Source organism: Leptinotarsa decemlineata, unplaced genomic scaffold (assembly GCF_025532065.1).
Source record: "Leptinotarsa decemlineata unplaced genomic scaffold, Ldec_3_MD MMD2_tig00026328_RagTag_RagTag, whole genome shotgun sequence".
In the NCBI taxonomy this organism is placed as follows: Eukaryota; Metazoa; Arthropoda; class Insecta; order Coleoptera; family Chrysomelidae; genus Leptinotarsa; species Leptinotarsa decemlineata.
Window position 1 is genome coordinate 33,261,672 of NW_027412688.1, and position 24,847 is coordinate 33,286,518.

The window sequence follows — 24,847 nt, forward strand, 5'->3', positions numbered from 1 at the left end:
GAATATATAACGTTTCGTCAATTAGGGTGGTTTTAAAAGAAAATGATAAAGAGGGTCACCTTTTATATTCGTATGATTCACCGTATACAACAATAGAATCGCAAAAAGAAGAGTTTTCGTTTTCGAAAACAATATTTATTCGTCTATATCAATGTTGTCACCTTCAAAATGGTCCTCATTAGATATTGTACACTTCTGCCAGCCCTTCTTCCAATCTTCGAAACACTTCTCAAACTCGATCTTTGGGATAGCCTTCAACTCTTTCAGCGATGCGCTTTCAATGTCATCTACGCTTGTGAAACGATGGGCCTTTGAGGTTTTTTTATTTTTGGAAACAGGAAAAGTCACATGGGTCCATATCTGGCGAATATGGAGGCTGGGCCATCATTACACTATTGTTTTTGGGCAAAACAGAATATATAACGTTTCTTCAATTAGGGTGGTTTCAAAAGAAAATGATAAATAGGGTCGCCTTTTATATTCGCATGATTCACCGTTTACAACAATAGTATCCGCGGTAGTTTAGAAACCGAAGGGATAGTTAGTTGACAGCGACTTTCAAAAATTAAGATCATACAAAAATGACAATCGCACGCAACATGAATGGTTGTGATTCCACAAAGCATCGATACTTTGGGCAAGAAAATCTGCATATGGCATATACCGCGAGATAAATGCGTTACTTGGCATATCACAGACTACATTAGATTTTGCAATAACATTCAGGTGTGGTGAAAGATCCGTTGATAAAAGGCCCGTTGTTCAAAATTTTCCGTGAAAAAGTTTGCACCGCTGGACTTGATGGGCTGCCCATTGCGGTACAATCTATTTGTTCGTGAAAAAAATACCATCCCACTGGAAACAGTACCTAAGTTCATAACTCTAGTCTTTTTGACAAAGTGTCCCGAGTCCACATAATATGATAATATGAAACTAGAGACAAATTCCAGTTTCGGTACCGCTTCGAATGTTACCTAATTGCCTTTGATATCTACCGCAGTAGTAGACGAAACGTCAATCATTAAAACCTGCTGACCACGGCCAAAACACCCGGAAAATAGTTTTGGATCAGTATATCTACACTGTTAATTATACAACACGGAACATCAATTACCAAACACATCTTTTTGGGCAAGTTTTTAACATTATTCACTTACCGGCTAGAGCTTTTATCCGAGATCTTTCAAAAAGCCTCGATGATGAATTGCCACCATCGTATTCGTAATCATCAACTATTTCTTGCTGTAAGGTGGGATCCCACCTCACTATACTGATGTCTGTCGTCATCTTGTCGGTGACCAGCCAAGCTGGTTATCTGAAAAAAAAAACAAAGAGGTTAGTTTCTATAAATTAATATGAACAATTCATCATTTTAGGGGTAGAAAAAGTCACAAAACACTGCTGCTACTGCCTCACCCCTATTTATTTTGAGATATTTCCTCTAGAAGTGAGAACATAGAATCATTTGTGCTTTTAGATTCTATGAAATCACAAAAAAAAATATTATATTCAGAAGTAAATTCTAGAGAATTCATCTAGCTGAAATTGGGATGATTCTGGAACGTTACATGGCAGACGGAGGTGGCTAGGTGGCTCGGGGAGTTATTAACATTACCTAACCAGGACACGGGGCTAATGACCAATGCAGTCGAAGCTGATGACACCAAAAAAAGGAGCTTATCTTTCCTTGACTTTTAGCTGCCAAGCGTTTTTCTACGTCGATAACTTTGTGATGAAGTCATAAAATTATTGATATGAACAATTTTTTTACTATTTCTTTTTCCAACTAACATAAAAGTTGATATTTTTCATCAAATCAGCTATTTTAGATTTTTTTGTATCTGTAATCTGACTTTATGTTATTAAAATGCGAATTGTAGACAAATTAAATTCCACATATTATATTCAAAATACACACCCTACGAGTTATTTTCCAAATAAACAAATCCATGTTTTTTCACCTTACAGTGGAAATAGAAATTAATCTTAATAACCGTCACACATCACATACGTTACTTAGCAATTAATAGTCCAGATAATATACAGATCATTCATAACGTATGAATATCTGGTGATATTTCCCCTGGTATCAAATCACTTTTGTCAAAATGACATTGTTTTAATTTCAATTTTTTTCATGAAACATATTAGTTGGCTGAAAACAGTTTCTAATTTTTATTTTAGACCCCTTCTCCCTCCCCTCTCACAAGAAGGAATAAGTTTATATCAATACACATGTATCTGGATCTTGAAAAATCACAAAGTTTCATTCGTGCTCAAGATCAAAACAGAAACAGTGGGAATGGGGAATGTTCCTCCTGACGAAAATCAAGTAGTTTTCATAAAAGAGCTCTAAAACAACGCATTTTAAATTTATCAAATCAACTTTTTTCTTTGAAAAATCATTTAAATACTTAAAAAAGAGGAACGAAATAATGCATTCAACATTTAAAGGGATTCGTTTCTATTTCACCATTTGGCAACATCGGTTATAGCTAATAAAGGACAATGAATCTGTTACCTGTATGAGACAAACAAAGATGACATATTTCAGAGGCGTGCTGTTCTGTTTACTCATGTTCCGAGTTCCGAGACATTCTGTGCCATATGACATTTTGTGCACCTAACCTATCTTCCTCTATATAAATAAATAACAAAACAACTGTTGTTTATGTGGCTTGTGGAGGTGGTATTGAACTATAATTTATATTTTGCCTTAATTGTTGATTTATAAAGATAATTTTCCTTTTTTAAAGTAGAATATCTAGGTACGTATAAATTATTTCAACAACAATTATTTAAAACATCAATTTGAATACTTTTCGAAGTGAATTTGAAAAACTCATGAATTAAACTCAACTTTATTTTGTTCAAACTTGCATTTGCTGTAATAATTCAAATTGAGGAACATTCCCCGTTTATATAAAACACTATGTTTCACAAAGTAGGACCAAAGATTGGTACAACAATACAAAAATTCAATTTTCCGAGAAGACCATCAGTATTTTTCAATAATTTTTTTTACTGCTCTTCGAATATTTATGTTGATATGTTTATTGTATTGACTTTTATGGCGGTCTTGCAAAACAACAGATACTGGATAAGACCGTACTGATAAGAGAAAAAAGGGGTCAAAAAAATCTCAAATAGTAACTTTCCACTAAAAGACGATAGTTTTTTGGAGTACCCTTGTTGCTAAGATGTTAAAAGCCAAAACACAATTGAAACGTCCCCTACCGTCAGTATTTTCAGTTTGGGTTTCACGAATTATCTCTTGATTTTAATCTGACCAATGGCGACAATTTGCAACAAACAATGAGTTTTCCCCGATTTTTTTTCTAGTGCATATTTCAAACTTCCAGGATTTCGGTATGAAGAACGACAAATTACCGTTAGAGAACTCGCCGCATGCGTGTTCTCTAACGGTAATTTCTTTCAGTAAGCACCGGATTTATCGAATTTGTTTTTCACGAGAATTTTGCCATGCGCCAGGCGCTTTTCATAGTTTCACTTGATTTGGAAATCACAATTAGAAATCAATCGAATCAGTACCGTAGATCTTGGATGTATGACTGCAATACAACAACGGAGATGGATCGCTGGCTAACTGCGCCTACATGGGAGCAAAGGTCAAGGATATACCAAGAGATATAGAGAAGATGAATCGCGGCGTCGGTAAAATCAAGATGATACACTTCTTCGATTCCAAGAGCTTCATGTTGACCCTCAAGGCACAAAAGCATAAATTTCATTAAGTTGCATCGAAGCGGTAGAACCCAAAAGACCCGCATTAAGAGGGTCACCTTTAAGGTGTTTACGAATAGGTGTTTACATTTTGGTATGCGTTCGTACCAATTTTCGGTTCATTTTTGCCACTCTGAAAATCGTTTTGGAAAGCTTCCACATCCACCTGAGGTGAAAAAAATCGCTGTCCACTGTTTCATTCCACAAAAAAAAATTGTTGGGCGATAAATCATATCGGCATTCTAAACATTTATGCAGCGCAACCTGATGCTTGTTAATGACAACATAAGGCAACCTCCGTAGCAAACTGATTCTTTATTTGTAGTAAATACACACATCGCCAAAATTCTTGGACCCCCTGTTAGGCTAAATGAGACAAGAAGTGTATTACAAAGTACATTTAATTTGGTTATGTAACCAATGCAAATTGGCTGAATTTAATTTTAACCGGACGAGAAAAAAAATACAGACGAAAAATAGTGCATGATAAAATGATTACCAGAATCTGAAATGTAGAAGAAACCCATTTCAGATCGAAATCAAAAATGCATTAACATTCGGTGTGTCTTCCCCTGTTCTGTAGTAAGGTGTTAACTCGCCAGTGCATGGAAACAATAAGGGCGTTAATGGTATCCATTGGGATGTTGTTCTATTCTTTTTGGGCCGCGAGTGTGAGTTCCGGGAGGGTACTAGGAGGAATTATTCTGTTTGAGATTGCTCGTTTAACGAAATCCTACTTGTGCTCAATGGAATTCATGTCTGGTGAATTTGCTGGCCACGGTAATCTTTGAACATTCTCAATCTCTAGTGCATTTTGTACTCTTCTCGTGCGATGAGGCCTAGCATTGTCATCCATGAAAATGAAACTGGCTCCAAAGTTTTGAACATATTTTTTCCCTGTCATAGTATCTGGAATGGGAATAACCTGCGAACGACGACCATGCATTATGCCTTCCAAAACATTACTGATTCTCCTTGGTATGGAACGACTTCTCTAGCAAAATATAGTCTTTCTTGTCGACCTGGCCCTCTCCCAACTCTGTGTCGCCGACTATCACTAACTAAACTAAATCTGGTTTCGTCCGAAAAAAGGACATTTCGCCACTGAGCTAAAAGCCAGTCTCTGTGTTGGTGTCCACTGTAGACGAGCGGCTATGTGTCTAGGGGTACTCTTAGTCGCTTCCTGGATTGCAAATTGGCTTTAGCAAGTCTCCGCCGTATTGTGGTACTGGAAATTAATCAACCAAAACGTTCTTCTTAAATGAGTTCGGACTGCTGAGACTGTTATGGTTCGATTACGACGTACATATCCTGCTATATACCGATATTCGCTTGCATTAGGTACCCTAGGACGACCAGTTCCACGTCTCCAGTCAACGCTGTTAGTTTCCTGGTACAAATGCACTATTCGGGTAACTGAAGCGCGAGGAATCCTTAGTCTATCCGCAATTTGATGACTCGGCAGACCATCATCATGCAAAGCCGCCCTACGTAGATATGAACCACTTTTCAAACATTGTTATCCTATTCCGTATTAGGGATCACACGTTAAAAGGTAAGACCTCGTTAATCCTTAGCTAGCATGAGTTTCGACTTCTGAGGGTTGTCGTTCGTAGGGGTGCGACAGCTGGTTGAAATGAAAAACAGATTTACACAGATTTTTAAATTAGAGGAAATGGTTTTTGTAAACATTTTTGCATGCTTAGCACAGGTGAAAGAATTAAAGATGAAATGTACAAAACACCAGCCATGATAAACATTTTGTTTTACAATATACTAGAGGGGTCCAAGAATTTTGCCGATGTGTGTAGTAACTACCTGAGGACCTCTTTCAGAGGTCAGTAGCCTACTTTTCCATTGGTAGCATCGCGACTTTTCCAAAGTGAAACCACCTTAGTGTCAATAATAAAAATACTACAACATGAAAGCTATTAAAATCACTTCCAACTGATACAAACTCTTTCATCTTGTCTCGTAGTCGGTCGCGGTTGATTTGATCACAATGACCCACTTAGATCCAGTCTCAGGTACAAACACAACCCAGGCGTTGCATTATAGTCTGCATGTCATTTCTATTTAATATTCAAGAGACGACGATCGATCTATTTATAATTCGATTAAGTCACGTTATTTATATAACCCGACCGATCATTTCCTCTGGACGACGTTCATTCATACGAATTAGTCGTATTGGTGAATTATTCATGAAGTTCGTAAGAAAATAATGGAAATCATGAATAAAACTTAGTAGAATTGTTTGGAGGAAATTGAATGGTTTGTTTGTTTCTGTATCTTTATCACACTGAACTGCCATTGAATGAATTCAAGAAAAACACTTCTTCCTTACTCCAATAGTGCAACACCTCTCTCGACGAGTTTCATTTGATTTTAACGTTTGCCAGTGATTCATACAAATGTAGATAGTTTTAAAATCTTCACAATCTTTTTTGCACTTTGTAAGCTGCCAACAGGATATCTATCGTCAGCTAGTAGGCAAGTGAATTCAGTTTTTTTTTTCAAGTTGGGCCCACTATACATCCTTGAAGGACACCTGTACCAGCAGTTCAAGAAAGCCGTTGTTTCCTTTCATGAATTATCTTTCTATGAAGTACGGTCATGTGTAAGATCTACACATGCGTCATCAATGTGTGCAACCTAACCTGTCAATGAATAATTGCTTTCCATTCATGAAATTTGATAAAAAGTTAATAAATATTGAAAATTACTCAAAAAAAAAATTATTTTTTATGCCATATTCTAACTCCGATATCTATCAATTTACTTGACCGATCAATATTGTATAAAACATATTGTTACGTTTTCCCCGTGGGTTGACCAATGAATGGCTACACTGAATAATCGAACTTAACTTTATTTCACTTTAAATACAGAAAACACTTCAACTAAAACTTCAACTATTATTCGAATGTCTATCGCCTTACTAGATCGCGTCGCGTACCGCACTGTAACTTCCACTTGACTGTCTCGATACGCTTGTGGCTAGCGTTTATATATCGAAATAGAATGCGGCAGAAAATTTTCCGGAATTCCATCGAAGTCGGTAGTATTATTTCGCTACATCTAGAGCGGCAGCGAACATCATACATTCGCGCGCTCTTAGCTACGTCACAATTGGTTTATGGCCACCAGTGGCGGCCGGCGTTATTTTTTTTTGGGCATAATTTATATGATATATTCTAACTCCGATATCTCTCAATTTAAATATTATATCACTTGACCGATCAATGCCATATAAGAAAATACTAGTGAGTTCAGATATAACGCTAACAGCTCCCACTATCGTCCACAACAAAAAATGTTTGGGCTACAGTTTCTTGTCCATACTCTGGTCACTTTCCCCTTAAGCAAACAAAGGTACGGCATAAAAAAAATGTCAAGAAAATAGCTGAAAGGAACGGGTATCCTTCTCAAACGTAGACGACAAGGTTAATCAAATTCGAGACTGCCGTTGTAAATCCTCGACTTTCCAGAAGAAGTCTCATAAAGCAAGTTCTTTCATTTCAGTCAAAACACACCATAATCCGTTGGTGTGTTTTGGCAACTTTTCGAAAAATCAACATAAAAGTGACTTTTAAAACTGTTCGTTCACTTCGAAAGGGGTTGGGCAACTCGAAATATTTGGAATTCACTATACGCGTGGGGAATTCAACAAAAAGTAGGTATGTCAAACTGACCGGACTCTTTCAATTCGCTTCAAAGAGCATGTTTTACATATTCGATTTTATAGACCAGGAGTCTAGTGTTCCTCAACATGCCTTGAACAACGAATACTGCATAAATGAAGAATGTATGAAATTGTTGATTTCGATATATGGCAACAGGCAGACGCCTTTGAAATTCCAGATACAGAAAAATATGTTATGCGATCTTAACAGCGACAAAGATCCAATACCAAAAGCACGATGTTTATTCTCTTTCGCACTAATCACAAATAGAATATAAAATAGTCTCATTGGTTATTAAAATATAAATTAGGATACAACAAATTAACGCAGTAACTACCGACTCAAAATTTACTTACTATGACATGTAAAATGACCTCAGTACAATATTTGTGAAAATAACTGCCTGGGTAGTAAAACATTACACTGAATACTTCAAACTATCAAACTATAGTATTAGGCTATCAATTGCCGTATTTGGATTTCTATTCTCGATGTACCGAATGCAAGCATTCATTCAAACGACAGCTCATTAAATCTGTCTGTCTGTTTAAAATCTGTTTTTCCGTTAATCAGCTGTCGCTCCCATACGAACGACAACTCTCAGAAGTTGAGAAACTTGTGCGAGCTAAGGACTAACGAGGTCTTACCTTTTAACGTGTGATTCCTAACACATGCGAAGGTTAACTGCGTTGTCTTCGTTTTTCACTAATAGAAGAAAAGGATGCTTCATAAAAGTGTGTGCTTTATTGCGTATTTTATTGATGACCCATGTGTGATGATTCGTTGAACAAAGTGTGCATACCACCGCCGTCTTGTTGAAGTGTAAAGTATTGTAATTGTCTATTTCATTCCATTCAATTTGCCGTGAATTGAGTCCTTTTTTATACAGCGAAAAACTGCATTTTCCCCAGTATTTTCAACACTTTCTGAGTTCTATCACGATAAAATTTCCAATCACGAACTCGCAATGGTCACTGGACAACATACCACATTCACGGAACGGACACTTAAGCACGTGTTCTGTCGATCCGTGACTTGAATATTGAAGTAAACACGCACACTAACGTAGGTCAGACATGGTGACCATACTGATGACGTTAGATGCTTATTTTCTGCTTATCCAAAATTTATTTTCTGGTGTAATTAATTTCGATATGTTAAATTCAAATTACCTTTTTTGTTAGCTATTGGGATTGCTAACAGATAAATATTCAATTAAATGAAATCTGTTTAAAAAAAATCTAGTACAGCTGGTAATAACAGTAGTAACAAAGAAACATAGGTCAATAAGAGATATTTTTTTAATATGTATGGATCTATTATGCATTTCCTGATAAAGACAATATTTCATAAAATTTTATTTAAAAATTCACGTCGGGTCACAGTGTATGGTCTGCAGTTTATATACAGGGTGTTCCTAAGTCATGTAAATATTTAATTTGTATGGGTAATTCTGAGACCAAAACTGTCTGATCCATACCGTAAAAGGCGCTCTTTATTTTTATTTTTTTCTTATCTGCCTCGTATATTTCTGAAATTATCAAGTTCATAATTGCCACGAAAGCTCCTGTTATCAATGTCCATGAAACAGCGATACGCTTTTCCTTAAAAATATAGATTGTTCATTTCGTTTTCAAATATCCATTTTTAAAAATTGGTAATAAATACATGGCTTATGTTCGAAGTTTAATATAATCACTAAAATGAACTTACCTACTTTTTGCACTGGATGAAATAGTACATGATTATGTGAAAAAAGTATTTGTTATAATAATAATAATAGCATTTATTACCCAACAGTTAAAAACCATTTACATTTACAGGGTTAACTAAGTATGTTAAAAAATTATATAGATCCTTATAATTACAAAGCTACAGTTTGAGAAAATGAATGAATATTATAATATACAAAAATAAAATAGAAAAAAAAAATATACCAGAAAATTAAAAATTCTCCATGAAATACTGAGATGCAGTGTCAACAATATATTCTAAGGAATCATAATTGATATCATACAAATTTGAAATTAAATTGAAATTATTGCAAATGCTAAAGATAGGTGACTTGAGATACAAATTAGTTCTGGCCAGTCGGCTGTAAAAAGTTTTTGTACTTCTAGTTTTGAAATGAGGCACACAGAAAGTTATAAAAGATAACACCTCCATAGCATCTACTTTGTTATGCAGTAATTTATACAGAAAAATTATTCCAGCAAGTTTTCTGCGTAATTCAAGACTTTCAATATTGAATGTTATGGTACGAGATTCATATGAAATACCTCTATCAGGATAGATACCATAAGATTTGAAGTAAATAAACTTCAGGAAACGACGTTGAACTTTTTCAATTAATGTATTATAGCAATTGTAGGATGGAGACCATAGAACAGAGCCATATTCTAATTTTGACCTTACGCAGGCTACATAAAGAGTCAATAGAGCAGATATGTTTGAAAAAGATCTACAATTGCGAACTATGAAGCCATAAACTCTCAAAGCTTCACTTACTTTCGATCTAATATGGTTGGAAAAAGCCAGAAGCCATTCCTGATCCGTTGAATAACAATCGAAAATTCAGAAGTTCCATATTTGGGAAATTCTGATTAATCTTTCCTTCAATCTCGAAAGTTTCAAGCCACTAACGGTAGACGGTATAGCCGGTCAATCAATCGATCGATGTGTGAATCGGTGGTTCAAGCCGCGAGACCGGACGATAGATTTTCACTTGCTATCGTCCAACCTGTGTTAGTAAACGTTAAAAAATAAGACCTCGTTAGTACCTCGTCGAATTTTAAGAGTTATCGTTCGTAGGGGGGGGGGGACAGCTGGTTAACGGAAAAACACATTTTTATTTAAAATTTCAACTAACACTAAGGCACCACAGGGCAGCAACCTTCCCTAGAACATTAACGATCTGAATTAATATTGATAGAAACATTGTATTATTCACTAATAACCAGAAGGATTTTCGAATTATAAGTTCATTAACTGGTTGTTAACTACTATTTAATGACTACTTAAAGATAAATAACACAAATGATTCACAACTCATTCTCAACTGCCGCTGACATAATAAAGGCGAGAAAAATATTTTCCAAAAAGTACAGGTACTGGAAATACATTCATTGCTCAACAATTCAAAGAGATGATTTTGAAAATGTAATTCAAATATAACAGTTAGTAGGCTATCATGGACATATTTTTTGATTAAATTCAATTCCACATGCCAGCTGCTCACAATCTGAAACTGAACACGACTAAATCCCAACTTTTACTGATAGGTACGAAACGAAAAAGGATTGAAATTGAAGATCTGATCGATGGTAATGATACACTTTCGATAGTAAAGGAAAGCAAAAACCTGTACTGTGGATAGACTCCGAACTCAGATTCCACAAGCATGTTAGTATAATTTGTCAGAACTCTTATATCATGCGTCAGCTGTACCGAAATAGGGACTTTATAACATCCAGGCTTAAATTGAAGCTTTGCGAAGCACTAATACAATCGGACATTAAACGCCTCCAGAAAATTCAGAACAACTGTATACGGTTCTCTTATGGTGTAAGAAAGTTTGATCATATCTCAGCTAAATTTGAGGAATCTGGCTGGCTCACTGATTAAAATTAGGCAACTGCACCTTCTTGTTGCAAGATACGCAACTTTGAAACACAGAGTCACTCTAAAACCCGAAAACGTGATAAATTCATCAATCTCAAACACTCCACAGCTGGTTTCACTCGAAGTTTCTTAAATAATTCAGTTGTCCTATACAATGCACTTCCCAGTGAGTTGAGACACCACACGTTATATTACTTCAAGAAAAAACTGAAACTGCACTTGAACTCTGGATAGTTCAATTGGATACCGTTAATGCTCTCTTTTGTGGTATGTTACTGCAATTTATCTTTTGTTTTTCTGTCTACTATTTTATCATTTATTTTTCAATTTTTTGTATAACTTTCAAATGTCCTTTTATAATTGTCTTGTTAACTAGGTTAAGTTGAAAAACAGCTTAAGCTGAACTTCGCCTTTCATCATTATTTTTGTTTTTGTATATTATTATGTTGATGAATAAAGCCGATTTTTATCATTATTATGGAGCCATGTTTAATCCAGTGTCACATATCGTCTAATAAATTCGCTGCACAGAATCATCAATTTATTGTTGTTTTTGGTCGGTTGTGAGCTTTCGCATACCCAAATATGCATGCCTTTGATATCTTTAGAGCCTCTGTTATCTCGATCAACTTCACTTTGCGGTCATCCAAAACAATTTGGACTTTTTTGGTGTTTTCTTCGGTAACAGCCTCTTTGGAGCCTTCACTATCTGCATCTCCTCGGTACCCATTTCACCTTGTTTAAACTTAGCAAAGCAACAGTTGATTTTTCTAGTACAAAGTCAGAATTATGTGTATCTAGCCAAACCTTGGCTTCAACAGTAATTTTTTCGCCAAAAAGCAATGCTTTATCAAAACACACGAAATTCCTTTTTACCCATTATCTTTAAACTAACAAAAGTTGCTTAACTCAAACTGTTCTATCCAACAAACTAATAGTCCTACCGCTGTGAAATGTGTACACGTGTCTTTTGAAGGTTAGGGTTAACTAATAATCATATGGGTTTAATACTAGGTTTGTTCTGGTTCTAACACCCGAAACCGTTTGGAATCAGCGCAAGACATGATGCGTACAAGCAAAAAATCTCAAACAGTCCGATACAGTATCGGACACTTATCTAAACCAGAACAATTTTGAGGAAACCACTGTGCCACCTATCGTATATATGAAGAGATGAAGACGAGAAAATACTATTAATCATGCCCATTTTGTTATGTAGCATATCCTTATAGTCAACTCAAATGTTGTCTAACCTCAATCATCAATTATTCAAATCAAATAAATAAAAAAACATCCTAGCAAATAGCCCAAACAAATTTCCACATGAATGCGCATGAGCAACGGGAACAGTTCTCAACAGATCAGCCTCGAGAGCAAGAACGATTCCAGACGGTTCAAAACAGTTTAGTATCATTTCGCAGTCGAAACCAGAACAGAGGATTCATCAGTCCGAAATTATCCTCAATAAACCAGAACGCTCTATATCGACTGCGCCTGATCCTGAAGTCCTAGAACCTGAACTTCGTAGAACCAGAACAAACTTACTAAAAGCGCCATCTATGTTTTAGCCTACGAACTTCTCAGCCCATCTAGTACATGCTACCATGAGACACCTCCCCTTACAAAAACGCCATCTATGGAAACGACAGGAATGTAAAATCTTGCTTGTCCAAGACAAAAAACAAGGTTTTCCCTCGACTCAACACCAGACAGTGCTGTTCCGCAGCGCCAAAGAAATCCTCAGTGGTGCTCAGCTGAACCACAAATGTATTGTTGGACTTAAAAGTGCTTCAAAACAAATCCGAGTATAAGCAAACAAAGGTTTCTGTCATTACGCAGAAGTAATCTTCACGATCGACAGAAAACCTAAGGTTTGCTTACAATGCTTTGTTTTTGGGCGCTAGTTTCATCTGGTTGTCTGCTTGCAGTGAAAGCTGCATAGAAAGAAAAATAGTGATCTCTCATTTCGATGTTGGTGTCAAAGCTTGGCTTCTCGTACACGAGATTGTTTGTTCTTCAAGGAGAGTCGAGTTCTACATTGCCTAGCAGCACTGATGAGGTATACGGAAGGCTTCTGATTCCATCTATATGCCATCAATTGCAAAAATTATTTGATTTCATTTTTGTCGTTTTCTTCCTCGTTGGAGTGCCACAGGAGGCAGGGCTATCTCCGACGCAGTAGACATTTCACATCAGTGACCTTCCGAGGCCTGAGCGTGTGAAGATATCCCTATAGGCCGATGACACATCTCTCCTCTCGTCTTCCATAGGTCGAGAGCTCGGCGTCGTCTACATGCAACGAGGACTGGTAGATTGCTATCTTCTCCGGCCAGAAAAGTGAGAATATCTGGAAGAGAGATTGACTGGCAAGCGCGGGTAAAGTACCTCGATCTTCTAATAGACCGTAGGCTCACTTGGAACTCACATTATGTGCGTTAAATCAAAGATCGAGGGTCGGATAGCTAGTCTGTACCCTCTGATCAACATAAAATAAAAAATGAGTCTAAAGAACAAAATTACCATCTACAATATGATGTTCAAGCCTGTCATCATATTATATGCTTCAGGCGTCTGGGGACAAGCGGCTACGTATAATATCTCCATTCTGGAGAGATTGCAAATCAAGTTAATAAGGATGATTGTGAATGATCCTTGGTTCGTGTGGAATGAAGCCATCCGCAGAGATTTGCAGCTGCCGTCCATTCAGCAGTCCATTCAGTCGAGGAATCGGCGAGTTTTTGATATCGTGGAAACTCACGAAAATCCGTTAATTAGGGAAGCTGTATATTATGCTGTAGACGACCCCTCCCGATATAGAAGGCCCCGACACTCTGTCGAATGAGGCCTTCATGTTCCCCGTTAACGGACTAATAGATTTTTATCCATCCCACCCCAGCCAGATAGGGGTACCCCGTAAAGGGCGGTACTGATTTCTGTGGACTTCATGCCGCTAATATCCCCCCAGTCATGAACCCATTTGTCCTTCTTCGACAAAAATCAGCTAAAAGGGTAAGGGAGCTGGGCTCCAACCTGAATGAATGGAAGACGATTGATCACTAGTCGTTTTCTTGCTGGGCATTTCCTTCACTAAATTAAGATAAAGTGTATGATGTGTTACAAATGTTTGCAAGTTTCAATGTTTATTCATAACAATGTTTCAATACGTCATTTTCTATTGTGAAAATGTGTCAATAAACTGAAAGTTAATTTCGCTTTCTTCGTCAGCTTTATTTGACACACGCTGTAAATTTTGTACGAAACTTCTCCATCAGAACTGTGAGATTCCAGAAATGAGGCTCATAATTCATTATCCAATTAAAGTGTCAGATTAGAGCCTTTTAAATTTTCAATTTGTACGATGAATTTGATGAGAGTTTGAGGGAAAAAATCACATGGCAACAAGAATCGAACTGAACGTAAGTGAAAATAATCCTCGAATGTGCGACATAATCACAATGGACTTTAAAATTGAAGGTCGCTCAGGTTAGAAATACCACAAACTATTCCATCAATACAATTCCAATGCACAACTACTTATCAAATAAAAAGTGTATAAGTACATTTTTACACAAAAATTTTTGATCAATCATTAATATACATTAACGAAAACCTCAACTTGGTGACCGAAACGAGGGGTCAACCCAAGAAATAATATCGATGATTCCATTTGAGACTTAATTGATAGTTTTATGTTGTAAACCACAGAATCGGTATAGTTACAAAAATAGAAATATCATGAAGAAATGTAAAAAAAAATCAAAACAGTTCTATTTATATAATACCAAATGCTATAATTTATTTCATCTGTATTACATGACGTAAACATTAACAGGCATTACAGACACTGGCACATCTGTCTCACTGAAAGAGAATTATTATACAGAGGAGAAATGTGTATCTAATATTTTTTTCAATAAAATTACTTATTTCCGTCAGCTGTTATTATGTCCAAGGTGTGGGAGAATTTACCAGCTTCTAGCTGATCATATTGTGAAGGATTTTTTTATGATTTCATGGTAATTTGGATGAATCATTTATTTTCAGTGATTGTATCCTTAACACACATACAAGTACTTAAAACTCTTATAATGAAGTAAAACTACAGTCTTGAAGAAAATGATAATAATCGCCAACATACTGACATTAAAAGTCTAGGGATATTTTTATAACATAATAAATATCATAAAAATAAATGCATGAGGTCGTTTAATTTCGATTAAATTGGTACACTCGACCACCCTGTAGATTTCTATGGGTTGAACAAAGCCTGCAAAAACGGTAACTAATCTTTTATCAAGTTTTGTACAAACTGTAGGTTTTCGGCTAAAATGAATAATCTGAAAGTGTCGAGTTTGTACATTCTATGCAGTTCTTGCTCAGCAATTAAACTGGAAATATTGTGCTTTAACATGGAACGCTATCACTTACCATTGGCTGAGATGACTAGAGCTGTAGGGCTTCTTCATGGTGGCATGCGACAAATTGATGTAGCTCTTCATTTGGGGGTCTCCCAAAGTGTTATCAGTCGATTGTGGCGGCGTTTCCGTGAAACTGGCAGTCCAGCCGAACAACATCCAGGGCGAGGACGCGCTACAACTGCAGTTCAAGACCGATTTTTGGTCTTAACCGCAAGAAGACAACCGACAATCACAGCACCTGAGTTGGTTAACGTGTTGCAGCAGACGCACCAGGTAACCATTGGTCGTGATACTGTCAGAAATCGACTGCATGAAGCAGATCTCCACAACAGAAAGCCACTTAGATGTCCACCTTTGTCGAGAGGCAATCGCGGTAGAAGATTAGAGTGGTGTCAAAAACATCAAAACTGGGATGCAAATGATTGGGCCACAGTTTTGTTTACAGACGAATCCAGATTTGGATTTCATCCAGATTCTCGTCGAGTAAGACTGTGGAGACGACCTGGAAATAATGAACGTTTGAGACACGTCCAGGAAGTCCACACATACAGAAGTGGTACAGTAATGCAATGGGGCGGAATCATGATCGACGGCAGAACCGATCTCGTTTTTCCAAATCGCTCCCTCACAGCTCGACAGTACCTCGACACCATTCTTCTACCTATCGTCCGTCCGTTTGCTGGTGCTGTTGGTGACAACTTCCACCTAGTGCACGATAATGCTCGTCCACATGTCGCGCGTCTAGTGACTGACTGGCTCACCAACGAAGGAGTTGATGTATTGCCATGGCCAGCACAATCACCGGACCTGAATCCCATCGAGCATGTGCGGGACATGCTTTAACGAAGAATTACTCCGCATATGGGGAACATTCACACAACGTTTCAATTGAGAGAGCTTTTAATCGCTGAATGGGCAAATGTACCTCAACAAGACATTGACAATCTCATTTTGTCGATGCACGATAGATGTAGGGCCGTAATAAACCAGCGTGGAGGCCATACTTTGTACTGATTCCAATTTTTTTTTGTATTATGATTTTTTTCGGGGTGCCAAAGAAGAGCCATATTTTTTTTTAGTTTTGCTTATATGCGCACTCAGTATTTTTGACCATTTAATAAATTTTTTTGTAAGTTACATTCGTTTAATAATCACCCGTCAACTTTTTTTTCCCTAAAGCGATCTAAAAAAAAATTATTGCTATTTTTAAAAATATCCCTAGACTTTTCTGCATGGTTGGTTCGAATAATTGACAAACACAAAAGACTTCTCATCTGATGTTACGCTTCAGCAAGATGAGGTACCTCTTTAATACAACAGGACGAGTGGTTTTATCTACTACTGGTTGCTCGATTGGTGTTGCTCAAAAATAACAAAGTTTGAGTTCAAAACAAATGAGCACTCATTTGAGACTATTTCCAGATCGAGCAGTATTCGTAAAGATTATTTCCTGAAATATTCTCATCTGAACACATCGATATAAGAACAAAATATCAATTCTCAAATCAAATTTGTTACCTGAATAATGAACGAGAGATTTCGGCAAGAACATGAACATTCAACAATAATAGACGACCTACTTGACGCAGCAAGATGCGGTACGTCGCGTATTCTTTTCGGTTTCATTGAAATTCAGAATAACGTTTCCATTCGAATTGAAAATGTCTTATTATAAGTTTCGATTAAGATCTTCCGATTTATGGATATCATATATAAATAGTTAGTATTCAAAGTAGAGTTTCAATTGTCTTATTTCCGTGAGGTTATCTGAATCAGTGGAGTCTGGCAATTTTTTTTCATTTCGGTCGCTTGTATCTGTTCATTGTATTGGTGAGTTTTATCTGATTTACATATTCATTTGAGTTGTCTTAGTAAAGTTAATGTCTAATTACTTTAATAATCATATAATCAAATCAAACCTGTGAATGTCTGTATAGACATTTTTGCTAAGTTTCAACATATACTCACAATCATATTAGAATATTTGATTCCATTCATTCAATTTCATTGAGGCAGTGATTGAAACTGTGTGAATTATGTCTAAACAAAGCCCCGAGAGTTACGTTTGATTCAAGAATAATGACACCTGCAAAACTATGTTTTGTTGGCCTAGCCTTCAATGCAAGTTCATACATTTTTTTAATTTCTTTTTGTGTATGGATCATCTGAACTCTTGCTGTACAACTTTGTGCGGGACTACAGTTCCGCACGAGGATCATAATTAAACCAACAAACATGATAATCATATACGTTTGAAAAACAACGCCATTTACAAGAAACTTCAATTAACATTTCCCATAAAAAGCAAGCAGTTAACAGCAAATCTACGCGAAAAACATAAATAAAACAAATGCCACTACTCACGCAGAAAAACCTTCAGTCACACGTGTTTGCGATAAAACCGAATCGATTTCCACATTTTTTCGCCGCGGTCGTCACACTTATAAATAGACGGGAAGTAGAACGAATATCGTCAACCAGCAAAAATACACCCGCACTTACAAAACCGGACTAAAATCCGGCAGGTATGTGTACTGTCGCGACGATATCGTCTTCGGTAATCGATGAGACGCTGGCAGGACATCCGCCGTCGCCTGTTTTGCGACGCCTGACCTACCGCTTGCCAAAGAGACTGCGGCACCGGGCTATCGTTCGATGACTAGTGCGGAAATGTGACCGAGGATGGCGCAAAATTCGCGCAACCAGCTGGAATTGGGTCACGCTACGAGAACGAGCCAGACAACTTCGTTGGCGTAGATGAGCAACCGGCAACCAGAACGACTGGCTTCTGGCCGAGGATAACCCGATCAACGGGTTTAGCGCGAAACGTTTCGAATCGACAAAGACAATACCACTGTTTACAGGGTTTACTTACGAACCTATATCATTTTTGCCGTCTGATTTATCCATTCCTCAAAGGACCCACAGACGGTGCAATTTGTGGGTCTTCTGATCGTACAAATGATTGAACTGTGGATCGTCAAGACAGCTCATAGAATGTTTTGCCCGCAGAAGTGAATTGTACACTCGATCGATTGTATTAGTTTAGTATTTTGTTACCATCAAACCAATGGATTTGAAAAGGATAAAAATAATAATAGCTGTTGTAGTTCCTATGGGTTGGGCTACCTATCGGGTGCGTCCCCAGGAGGCAGATAGGGGGCGGCCAGGGGGCCTTATGGACAGGGTTGCCGGACTCCTGGTCAGTGGCAGAAATAAGAAGGGCGAGGGGAACTAAAACTCCCCAAAACCATTTGCAGAACCTGCCACCGTGGACCAGCCTACCCAAGCTAAGGTGTGAGCAGAAACAATAAAAACAAAAACCAATTCCGAGGCCGGACAGAAGTGCTCACCTCAATCTAAGGCGGTGGCGGGGATGAACAGAAATGTCCACCCCAATCTACCGTTTGGAATGAGGCTGGACATAGCAGATCACCTACCACAGAAAGGGCACTTCCTGCGGCGGGCGCCAAGAGCTCCGCCTTCAATAAAGGCAAGGAACCGTCTGCCCCTGCAGGAAAGCTTCCTCACTTGTGCACCTCCACGTAGGGAACCCCAAGAAGGTTGAAGAAGCCGCGCAACGACAGTAATATCGCTGCACCTTCCAAAACCATCGCGAAGGCCACCGTGCGACACCTCAAGGTTGCCAAAGAGAGTGTGTGTTCGGCGAGTCTTGGCCTACACCTGCCAATATAAAGATGTCTCCTAGTGACCTGTTCACCTTCCTGGAAAGGACAGGATGGACGATGACGTAGGAGGACAACTCCTCGGGAGGATGTACAATGGGTCACATGTGACCCATATGTTACTGAAAGAACAATGCAGCAGAAAACAAGAATCACCTATGCTTTCATAGGACTCTGGTTAAACAACACCACACATGTAGCGATTGTCGTTCAAACAGTTGGACCAACCAAGATCAAACAATTTGTAGTACAACAAATTTAGTCTTCTGCTCTGGAAAACACGAAGAATGTTGGTTCCAGGTCAGTTTAGGATTTAGTATGGGTCCCAGACATTCAACCTCCCCGGATATTTGTATCTATTTACCTCGCAGTAGTCCCTTTACCTTGGTCTTGTGATGCACTGTTTTGAACCTTTGGTGTAGTAATAAATATTACTATACCAAACGGTTTGGTCTTCTTGATGCTATGGTCGATTATCTTTACCCTGGACTAGGATAGAAAATGGCATACCACAAGTTACAATTTTTATTGAATAAGGAAAAACCAGCGAAGCAATCAAGTAACGAACACCTCGTGAAAATCATTATGGAGAAACCACCAAATCTGTAGCGTTCACAGTTACCAAAACGAATAGTAATTTTATAGCTATGCCATCTGTGACACCATTATCCATACTGGGAATCACAATCAGTAATACTGTAACGTGGGATAAATGTGTAAAGTGACAACTTCTCATAGGAATCGTCAAACTTTGAAACTTTTTAATGTCACAAAAAGTAGAGCAATTTGATGAATTGATGAGTTCATTTACAATTACTTTGTCGACAGTTAAAGATGGCAGATATTTCCCCTTTAACATATATTTTCAAGGGCTTGTCTATTCAGAAATTTGGTCCATTCTTTCATAACCAGCTTTTTCCACAAGAAATACATGCAGAACAGCTTCACTTCCAAGAAGGGATCCAGAAAAGTGTATGTTCACACTTGTACAATTCATCGAATTAAACGGTTAATAATCGCGCAGTCAAAAACGCCAACACATATTTGGCCATCATTCAACTACGCCCGTCCAATAATAGATGAACTTTTACATGTCACCGTTTTATATCATCAGATGAATGGACGGAGGTAATTCATAGAATCGGCCCACGCTAATCTTCATCATCATTAGGTAATGTTACTATTATTCGTATGATGTTATTGAAGTTAAAATTTATTGTTCCGTGTAAATGATGGCAATAACAACTTCTTCAATCTTGGCAGTTTCGTACTGCAAAAAAGTTGCGAGATTATTCAACAAACAGTTCCGTACTGACAGTATTCCTCCATTAATAGCAAAACTGTAATCGCTATTATCCGGTTCGAAGGACCAATATTTCATATGTAGGTTGTAAAATTATTATTTATGAAATTATTATTGCAAAAATTTATGATTCCAGATAGCAGCAACTGTAGTTGAAAGTAAAACAGTTCCACACGATTTTCAAAACCAATGAGTGAGTAATACTCTGGCATACAACACAAAAATACTTGATAGTTCGTGCTGGAACCTCTGGCGTAAAATTAATCTATAGAATCTATGACTGACAGTCATAATGATCCCCTGAGGACGGTAACTTGGTTAGCGAAACGCGCGTCGATAGACCATATTTGAGGTTCTGGTGTTGGGAAAGTGTCTTCAATAGAACACAAAAATAATTGTAATAGTAATAATAGGTTCAGTCGTCTGTTTTGGAGACTGCAACTTTGAACTTTTCGTGTATTCGAACTGTATTCTGGACCGAGACAAATAAACTAGGCAACTGAAAGCAGGACCAGTCAGGATTACTCTGAAATTAAAACTTGACGTAAACAAATAAATAATTTAATTCATGAGTGATTTAAAAAAATGCAATTGATGAATTGGCAGTCATACTGGTTTTTTGAAAATCAATTATTCCTGTGCCGAAACTTGTTTAAATATTTCAATAACAAAGTTCAAAATCGCGAAACTGCGGGTTTCACAATGAACAGCGGAGTCACTCAGATTATAAATGAGCCAATACGGATTTTTCACCGGAATAGAGAATTTGGTAGTCTACATTTAACCACCAACCTGGAGCTTTGCATAATTACCGTAAAATCACAATTGGGGTCGTCTGACCACAACTTGTTGCAGTTTCGTTTGAATTATCAGTAATACCACTTGAACCGCGCTAAATTATTCACTTCGTAACCTTGATTTAATTCATTATTCTTGTATAACGATGTGTAGTGATGACTACATAATATGATGTTTACCTCTATGTTCAATATACTATATTAGCCACCTACACCTTTACCCACTTTTGTGAACTTCTAGCACAAAAACCCAGATAATGCAAAGAACTTGCAATTGTGTTTAGTAGGTTCAATTTATCTAACAAAAACGGATTTTTCTTTCGTGTTATAAGACAGCATCTTCATCGAAAAAAATTATGAAGAATCTTCCAAATAACTACCAGTTTAATTGAAAACTACGAGGAAAGCTGCAAATCAATACATATTTCTAAACATTTGGAACTTCAAAATCTTAAGGTGGTTTCTTCAAGCAAAGATCAACTGACCATATTATTTCATATTGTGTCAGCCATTTTTGAAATAATGCTACCGAGAAACACAGAGAATCTCAACAGGTCCGGCATCTGCTAGTGCAGGCCCCGATGCGATCTATCACAGCGGGGCCCCTCGACTCTACCATATGTCAGACTTGACAGCCGTCAGGTATTAATCATAGTAGTGTTAAATTTCATCTGCAAAACCTGCAGGGGGGGGCTTGTAGTCCTGCACCGGTCGCCCCTACTTGAGGCCTTCCCTAATATCCGGATTAAATCAGGATGATATGGTGTGCCAAATACAATGAATTTATAAGTTAAAAGATCTTTTCATTGTCCATTCAGAAATTTTGTTTTGAAATTCAAAACTGAAATTAACGTTCAAAAACGTTAGTTATAGATAATGTGTAAAACAAAGAAGAACGTATCAGTTTAATCTTGTGAATACTTCTCATGTATCTTCATAATAAGTTCAAGGAAACATTTTTGAGATGACCTACAACTATTAGCACAAATTGTTACTATAGCGAGGAAGGCTCATATTGTTTCATTGGAATTACGCCCCGGGCTTGTAGCTCAGAAAATGTATTCTTCTAACCTCTACTTACCGCTAACAGAATTGGCATAGTGTTGTTAGTAGCTGCCCAGACATACTCTAAAAAACTTAATGCCTAACACGGATCACCCTGTAACTACACTGTGATACCCGCGAACTCGGTTTCTAATAATCGTGAATTCTAGCGATGATGTAATCATCAACACGACTAATGTCAACGTGGTACAAACAGTCGAGTTAGTAAAAATAACAAATTGGAACTAATTTAACGAGAAGAATAAAGCTGAAACGGTTACGAGAATCTCTCATCAGGGTTATTGAACGTGATTCAAGCTGCAGCAGGTATCGATCACTACAAGTAAATCGAGTACAAGCGATATTGAATTATAAATCAACGTTCTCTTTAATCGAATCATCTAAAGGAACAATTCGTTCAGGCCAGTGTCAACTCCCTACACTGTAGGTTAGTGAACTAACACCTATCAGAAAGCAACTACTCCCCTGGCTAATACCACGAAGGGCGTTGTATTTTATCCGACAGATGTCAGGGCAGGATTCTTCACTGAATTATTCCTGCATATGCTGTTCGCGATATAACTGCCGAAATAGATTTTCAATTATTGGAACACACTTACAGACCGGTTTCGGGCTGTTTGGCCACTCGTCAGTGCAAGGTAATGTCTATCATCAACATAAAGTCGATGATTTCCGATAATTGAAATTAGAATTCCTTCAGAGTATCATTTCTCGACGAATTTCACTAGTTCGGACTTCCATTGTCTAATATACAGGGCTATTCACATTCGTTTCTGTACATGGGGATCTCGGAAACGATAAGAGATAGAGTGTCGGTTAAATTGTGACAAAGTTGTGTATTTTAGATACTTATTCAATGATGTAAAGAAATCGAATGTAGCTCTTTTGGTTCTGGAGATATACAGGAAAAACCAAAAAATCCCAAATTATTTTTTGCCTATATGTTCTTTATTCGCAGACATATTGAAAATTTGTACACATTTTGCTATTGGCATTTGACGTGGGCTCTCAGAATATATCCATGAATCTTATATACAGGGTGTCATCTGACTTGGGCAACCCCCATCTTTGAATTTTTAAATACGGACCTGTATTTTTTGTTATAGTTTTTGGATCGTAGATGTTCACTCCATACTGAGAAATTAAATTCAATTTTATATTTCGGGGTGTTTCGGTAATATTCGATTATAATTGTGTGAATTATTCCCTTTTAAATTACGGCCCTGAAAATTGGCTGACTGAGTTGAATAATAACATAATTCGAATTGGAGCCCTTCCATTTCGAGACATTTTTAAACTCAGTTTTTCATAACTTAATACACTTATTTGCTGCATTTTTGCGAAATCATTCAAAACCCTCAATCTCGAGTCATCCACATTTTCTATCTCTCTGCTATCGTAAATCCTATTTTTCAATGTCCCCCATAGAAAATAGTCCAAAATAGTAAGATCTGGTGATCTTGCAGACCATCTTATTGTCCCATTATTTGTCTCGAAATGGAAGGACTCCAATTCGACATTTATTGCACAATTAATTATAATTATAGTGTTCGTTTCGGATCTTATTATTGCTACCGTTTTTTTTTCTGCTCATCAAAACAGATATAATATATTTATGTTGTAGATATGTTTCAGATAATCATAAAAGGTTTTCTTATTTCTTACCCATTATTGTAGAAAACGCTCAGAGCAATGGAAAAAATATGAATAGGTACCTAAAAATGAAAAAAAAACTCGCCAATAACAAAATGTGGACAGATTTTCAATAGGTCTGCGAATAAAGAAGATATAGGCCAAAAAATGGTGAAATAGGGATGGTGTTTAGGGGTTGAAAATGAATGTTTTCAATTTTAGGCTAAGTTTGACCTTCTGGGGCAAAATATTCTATAGAAAAGTTGTGTATAATGTCTAGCATGCAAGTTCTTTTCAGCAACTCAAATTTTGAGAGAAAATTGCGAAAAAATGATTTTTCCCTTTTATTTTTTCTTCTCTTGAGGGCCGTTCAACTATTACGTAAGAATATTTATTACAATTATTTACTCCCCCATTCCCCCTGTCAGCCAAAGTAAGCAAAGCTCTTACCCCCTACCATGCTTATGTAAACGTTGTTATATGCATTTTTTAAACATAGGCAATGTGTGGGTTGCCATATGTGTAAAAAAGTAAATAACTACTGCTGACGAAATCACCATCTAGACCCCCGCCCCCAATGTCTACAAAAATAAGCAAAGCAAAGACCTCCAGGCCCCATATAGTGCTTACGTAAAATACTTGAACGGTCCCTACACAAAAATAATTTAATTTACTTACATGAAAAATTACCAATGTGTACCTTTGTATGCTGAATAAACTCAAAAACAAGTAGCTTACAAGATATGTACAATTTTCCAAAAAAAATCTTGATTTATTTTTTATTTAAGTACTCTGCCGGAGCTCATTTCAACTGTTGAAATGTCTACTTCAAAATGGTCTGTAAATATATACGATTTATTTTTCATTAATCTGTTTGATCTTGAGAAAAACTGAA

The 24,847-nt window shown here is 37.1% G+C and overlaps 1 protein-coding gene across 8 annotated transcripts in view; it reads right to left on the bottom strand.

The window, feature by feature from the left end:
- Window positions 1–24,847, bottom strand: part of beta-Spec (spectrin beta chain) — a 75,915-nt gene that overhangs the window by 48,244 nt on the left and 2,824 nt on the right. For 7 of the 8 annotated variants that reach the window (XM_023161822.2, XM_074182087.1, XM_074182084.1 and 4 more), the window contains exon 2: window positions 1,158–1,315. In XM_023161822.2, coding sequence (XP_023017590.1) covers window positions 1,158–1,287 — 130 coding nt within the window. In that variant the 5' untranslated portion in view covers window positions 1,288–1,315. Of the gene's footprint in view, window positions 1–1,157; window positions 1,316–17,833; window positions 18,093–24,847 lie in introns of those variants that run through there. The other variant, XM_074182082.1, reaches the window with a different exon arrangement.